The sequence below is a fragment of the Petaurus breviceps genome, unplaced genomic scaffold (genome assembly GCF_028583685.1).
Source record: "Petaurus breviceps papuanus isolate PSGF00001 unplaced genomic scaffold, PetGlider_PUasm1.0 183, whole genome shotgun sequence".
Lineage (NCBI taxonomy): Eukaryota > Metazoa > Chordata > Mammalia > Diprotodontia > Petauridae > Petaurus > Petaurus breviceps.
Window position 1 is genome coordinate 13,696,461 of NW_027185791.1, and position 6,738 is coordinate 13,703,198.

Here is a 6,738-nt window from a genome sequence, read left to right on the forward strand (position 1 = left end):
GAATTGGGGGGGGGGGGCATGCATATTTGAAGAAGAAAGGCTGAACTTACCACCATGGTGGCCTCAGGTGAGGCAGAAATGTACAAGTATAACCTGTAAGAGATAAAAAGAAAATTGTTACATTCTATTTAACATTAATCAGACCGCTATCATAATACTATGCCTTGTAACTTTTTCAGTTAACTTTTTTTGAATTAACAAACATGTCTTTTCTCTCTCTCACCCATCTTCCCTCCTCTCTTCCCATTAGGGAAAAGAAAGAAAACCCTTGTAATAGATGCATAGTCAAGTAAAACAAATTACCGCCTTGACCCTATCCAAAAAAGTGTATAAATTGTTCTCCTGATTCTACTCACTTCACTCTGCATCAGCTCATAAAGGTCTCTGTGGTTTCTCTGAAACCATCTTTCTTGGGGGGAGGGCAATTGGGGTTAAGTGATTTGCCCAAGGTCACACAGCTAGTTTTTGTGTTAAGTATCTGAGGCTGCATTTGAACTCAGGTCCTCCTGACTCCAGGGCCAGTGCTCTATTCACTGTGCCACCTAGCTGCCCTGAAACCATCTTTCTTACTGTGCTCTGCAACGTAATCAAAATATTGAGGAGTTAAAATCATTAAAGGATCTGAAACAGAACCTTGTGAAGAAGGACTAGAAAGACTGGGAAAGAAAGTATATGGTAAAATAGTATGAGGAGGGGCGGCCAGGTGGCGCAGTGAGTAAGAGCACCGGCCCCAGACTCAGGAGACCTGGGATCGAATCCAGGCTCAGACACTCAGCACCACACCCAAAAATAACTGGCCGGGTAACCTTGAGCAAGTTACTTAACCCCAATTGCTTTAAAAAACAAATAGTATGGGGGCGGCCAGGTAGCACAGCGAGTAAGAGCACCGGCTCCAGTGTTGAGAAGACCTGGAGATCGAATCCCGGGCTCAGATACTTAGCACCACCCAGAAACACCTGGCCGTGTAACCTTGAGCAAGTTACTTAACCCCGATTGCTTACCAAAAAAAAAAAAAATAGTATGAGGATAGTAGGTATAATTCACTGTTCTCCTTCAGAATAGGAAATAAATATCAGAAAAGAAGCCTAAATTATAGATGAAGGGTTTTTAATTTCACATCACTTCCTCCTTTGTAAATTCCCAGTGAAGAGGACAGGTATTTGTAATAGATTTTGTGAGCCAGTCTTTAGAAATACAAAAAAATACTCTTAAGGTCTTATAATGAAAAAACTATCCACCTCCAGAGAAAGAAGTGATGGAGTCTGAATACAGATTGAAGAATTCCTTTTTTTTTTACTTTATTTTTCTTGGGGTTTTTTTGTTTGTGTTTACTTTCACAAAATGACTAATATGGAACTAAGTTTTGCATGACTACACATTACCTTCTCATTGAGAGAGGAGGGAAGGAAGATAGTTTGGAACTCACAATTTTTTTAAAAGAATGTTTTTTTTTAAAAAAATTTAATTATTGAAAAAATATTTGAAATTTTTTATTTTTTTTTTTTTTCTTTTTAATGCCCAATTCTTAACTCATTCTGCTTAATGCAAGGCTTGGTATATAAGGCTTTACCAAGTTGAAAAGTACAGAAATTTTAAAAAATTAAATGAACCTACCATTTGTAAAAGTTCATTTTATTTAGTATCCAAAACTACTATTTGATTGAGCTAATTCAGCTTCTATTTATATCAGTACATCAATATAGTCACAAATAAAAGATCTGTGATTTCCTCTTAAATTCAATTCACATAAAATTTTCCTCAACCACCACAGATCAGAACCCACATATGATTTAATAGGTTCATAGAGATCCGGGAACTTGCCAGGGGTCACAGTGCTGGTGTCAGAGGTAATGTTTGAACCCAGATCTTAACTCCAAGCTTAGCTATTCCATTATTCCACATTGCTTCTATAGCGATGGATGTATAATCATCAAGCATGTATCCAGTGCCTATTATGTATTAGGTGCTTGGGACACATTTGGGGGAGAAAAAACATGGAAACCATCCCTGCCCTCAAAGAACTTGTATTCCATCAGAGGAGATAAGTATGTACAGAATAAAAGTTAATTTGGGAGCAGTTGTAGGTAGGAGATCAGGAAAAAACTTAAGTAGATCATGGCATTTGATTTGAATTTTAAGTTCCCTTAATGCAAGATATATAATAGAAAAAATAGTATTGTAACAGATTTTTGTACTCCACCCTTACTAAGCTTTTAAATAGCGGAGAATGTTGATCATTGTAATATGCTAGGCGTTATAAGTTCATGTTTCACTCTTTAAAATATGAAATAATCTAAAACTTGAAGATTCTGGTTTCTCTTTAAGTGAAGGAGAATAACCATCGCAAACTAGGAGGTAGATTCAGTGAAGTGAGTTATACCCTGTCAAAAAAAAAAGAGCTGGTTTAATCAACAATCATGACAAAAAATTAGTAGATTTACCGTGAAATAAAATGCAGGGCTTGACATATAAGGCTTTACCAAGTTTGTATCTTGTTAACATCTATTATTTTTATCATTTTTAAATAAACAACAAAAACTTCAGTGTTAGCGTGTTCCCTGAACTCGCCCTGCTGAAGCTGAGCCAGTGTTACCCCCAAGTTTTCCCCCATAAAAGCAGGCCTGGAGTTTTACTCCCTAGCTTAAAGTTCTCCCAGGCTGATATGTTTCCTCTCCCATCTTGGGACCCCAGTAGTAGCCCGCTGCAGCCCCCTACTTCATAAGGGGTACAACACTGAAGCCAGAATGAGTACTTAACCGTTGAACACCTTCCCTACGCAGCCCATATGGTGTGTCCATTGAGTCCAGCAGCAGTTACAGCAGAATAAAGCAGGAACCTGGGAGGTCAACTTTGCCTCACTTAAATTCAATTCACATAAAAGTCAAGATATCATTGGTCCTCTTCAAAAACAAAGGATAAACGTGGTATTGGCAGTAGTAGAAGAAAGTGGTTGTCTATAATTTGGGGAAACAACATGTTTAACTTAAAAATCAAATGTCTCTGTATACAATAATAACTGGGGTTTTTTTTATAGAACTTTAAGCTTTGTGAAGTGATTAACATTTTGTCTGCTCTCCATAAGAACCTTGAGATGTAGTTACTGTACACCCACTTTACAGATAAAGAAACTAAAACGTAGGACAAATAATTTCCCGTTGCTCACATGCTAGTGTCAAAGATGATATTTAATACTTTCTAACTTCAGACTACCACCCTACAGTGCCTCTCCTAGGATATTCAGTAGGATTGCCTTTCTTTGGCAAAAAGAGAATTTACTAAAAATGATACAAAGATTATCATTTTTAGGATTAATGGGAAAAGAAAAATTTTTCCTCCTAAAAGGAAATATATTTGAAAGTAAACTATTAGCAAGGCTAACACAAAATGTTTCTATCTAGATGGAATCTGCTTGTGTTTCAATTCACGAAGCTTTGAAGTCTGTCATCGACTACCAGACTCATTTCCGACTAAGAGAAGCTCAAGGACGCAGCCGGGCCGAAGATCTAAATACAAGAGTAGCCTATTGGTCAGTTGGAGAAGCCATCATTCTTCTTGTTGTTAGCATAGGGCAGGTATTTCTTCTGAAAAGCTTTTTCTCAGATAAAAGAACCACTACAACCCGTGTTGGATCATAACTAGTGTTTTGAGAATTGATCCACTATACATCCGTAATGTTGCTGTTCTCCAATTAATAATAGGTACCGAAGAACTCAATATTGGCAATATTTTAAAAACCTCTTTACCCCCTTACATTCGTTGTGAGGAAAATGCAACATATATCCCTAAACCATGGGAAAGGACACCTTTTTATTTGAAAAAGTTGAAAAACTTCAGAAATTGTTTGAAGTTTTTCATGTTAAATATCCGACACAAATGTTCTACCCTTTCCACAGTTGTTTGTATTCACTCTTATCACTCTAAACTTTGTCATGTTGATTCTTTCTGATCAGTAAGACTACTTCTGTCATGGGGAGCTGATGTTTTAATTCCTTCGTTTCCTTTAAAGATGAGTAATATTGTGGAGGAAGAAAACAGCCCTTTCAGTAGTTTAGGCGTGAATTTTTGTCTTTTAAACTAGTGTGATAAATTGTAGGCTCAGCCCTGTACTGCACTTTTGATTTGTTATTAAAAAAGTCGTCATAGTTACATGATTTTTATTCAGTTTTGAGTTGATACATCATGGTACAAATTGTTATTCAGTTGCCTTTAAAGTAACAGGTTTTATACTCATTCTATAGTTTATAAAACTATAAAAGCAATGAGTTTTTTCAGTAATTGTAGAATTGAAACCTTAGAGATTTTGATTGAAGACACTGAGAGATAATAGAGCTGTCTGTAGTTAGGGAGAACTTTTGACAACTTTGCCACAAACATCACAATTTCTATATTAGCATATTCTCTTGCCTTTATAATGACTGGCTTTCTCCATCTATGACTACCTTGATTTTAGCTATATCAATTTATTGCAATTCTTTGAACTATTTAAAAGCTAATTTGACATTTTCATTATTAGCATTACACAATGCTGTACATTTAGTCATGTTAGGCAATGATACTTTTTTCCCCTTGAACTTAGAACTGGAGCCACAATTGTTTATATTTGGTTTTTGGTCATGAAACAGTGACAAAAAAGGTATTCAAAGTGTTTTATGTGTTATTTTTTCATTCTAGTAAGTGGTTTGCATTGATTTCAGCCTTCAGTAGATGTTGTATTACATACTTTTATTGAGCTGCCAAGGGCATTTTTCTTTGAAACGGGAAAATATCCTTATCTTGTGTAAATCAAAACTCTCATTAAGATTAGTTTCCTCTATGTCTATAATGCTAAGCCAAAAATTCTACAAACAGTTAAAACATTTTTCTGATGTTAGATAAAAAAAGTTGTTTGTTCCCCTGTGGCTTTGTATGAGAATGTGTGCTGTACCAAAAATGTGATCATTGAATCTCTGTGACATCTGATATTAAAGAGTACTTACTGGACAGCATTTCTAGTCAGTCACTTTACCATCATTGACCAGAAATTGCCGATTCTTAATTCTGAGAACTTTTTTAATACAAACACATTTCCAGCAAGTTTTTCTTTTTTTCTGAGATGAGAAAAAGTTGCTGTTGAAGTTAACTTTCACAACAAAGTAAAAGCATTTGCTAAATGAATCTTGCGTGATTTAAATTCTTAAGTTTAAGATTTTTCAGAGCAAAACAGAATTGCATGTAACAAGATTTGAACAGAGATCTAAAATTGTAGGTTTGTTCATGGGAAGTGTGGTGCAGATATTTAGACTTGATTCAGATTTGATTTCAACGTAGGGAATATCCTGTGCATAATATTAATGCAATTGACAAAAGCATAGGTGTACTTTAATAGGTCCTTTTCATATTGCTACTCTGTTCTGTCCTTCAGGTCTTTTATTAGGCAGTATATATGGAGCAGTAAGGTACCAGAATATTTCAGGTTTGTCATAAGACCAGAATCATTTAATTTGTGCCCCTAAAAATGTTTATTGTTTAAAATACTGAAATATACTAAATTTTACGAAACCAGCATTTTTCTTCCTATTATATTTGGAGAACAACAAAATTTAAAGTGCTTAAAAACACCAAGACTTGGTCCACAAAATATTTAAGCTAATAAGTTAATTTTTGATGTTTGTTTACTTTCCTGATTTGTATGTGTGCATATGTATATTAAAAAATACTCTATATAGAGACACATGCTAATTGAACAGTTTTTTCTTCCTCCCACTAAAAATGCGTGGTCTGTTGAGTCATAAAGAAAAATTTGAAGCCAGTTCTTTCATCCTTTCAACTTACCCTAATAGTTTGAAAATTCCCAGATGTTTGCTTTGGACACATGGCACAGGATGCATATTTAAACATTCATAGTTGTATATATTTTTTTAAGTAGTTAATGGAAAGGGATTTAATATACAAGTTTATATGCTAAAATGTCAACTTGCTAAGTAAACATCTTAAAATATTGTTTTGCTGATAAAATCTAAACATTTTTGTGTTAAAAGAAGTGGTAGTGGTATGTGATTCAAAAAGGTCACCCAAAACTTGACAATATTAAACTTTGCATACAATGAACTGAAAAACAATTTTTAAAAACTATTCTTTGAAAAATTTGTTTAAATCCTTGTGTATTGTCAGTTCCTGTTTTAGTTTGTAAATGTATAACATTTATAGTTTGAATGAAACAAAGCAGATCCTTTGAATATTGTTTTGGAAAAATTAAAACAAATTAATATATGAATATGATTTAGTGGCTTTTTTTGGTTTAGTTTGGGACAGGCAGGAACAACTTCTGAATTAAACAGATATTGTTTCCGAAGGATTGTGCTAGTGTCATGTAAAATAAAAGCTTTTTTAAAAACCTGTCTTCACTCATTCCTGACACATAATTTGAAACTTAAAAAAATCTTAAATATTGAAACTTAATGGAATATAGACTTGGGTTTTTTTTTGTTTTGGTTTGGGTTTTTTTGTTTTGTTTTGTTTTGCTTTTTGGAGGACAGTTGGGGTTAAGTGACTTGCCCATTGTCACATGGCTAGTTTTTGTGTTAAGTGTCTGAGGCCAGATTTGAACTCAGGTCCTCCTGACTCCAAGGCTGGTACTCTACTCCCTGCATAAGCAGCATACTTGCTTGTTTGTGCTTTTACTCTTTTTCCTTCATACTACAGGATAAAATATAAATTTATTAGCCTGGCAATCAAGACCTTCCACAAAACTGAATCTTA

General features: G+C 34.6%; 1 protein-coding gene across 1 annotated transcript in view; it reads left to right on the plus strand.

Moving 5' to 3' along the window:
• TMED7 (transmembrane p24 trafficking protein 7) overlaps positions 1-6,376 on the plus strand; it is a 14,163-nt gene extending 7,787 nt beyond the window's left edge. The window contains exon 3 of the mRNA XM_069087856.1: positions 3,399-6,376. Coding sequence (XP_068943957.1) covers positions 3,399-3,635 — 237 coding nt within the window. The 3' untranslated portion in view covers positions 3,636-6,376. The remainder of the gene's footprint in view (positions 1-3,398) is intronic.
• Positions 6,377-6,738: the final 362 nt, after the last annotated feature.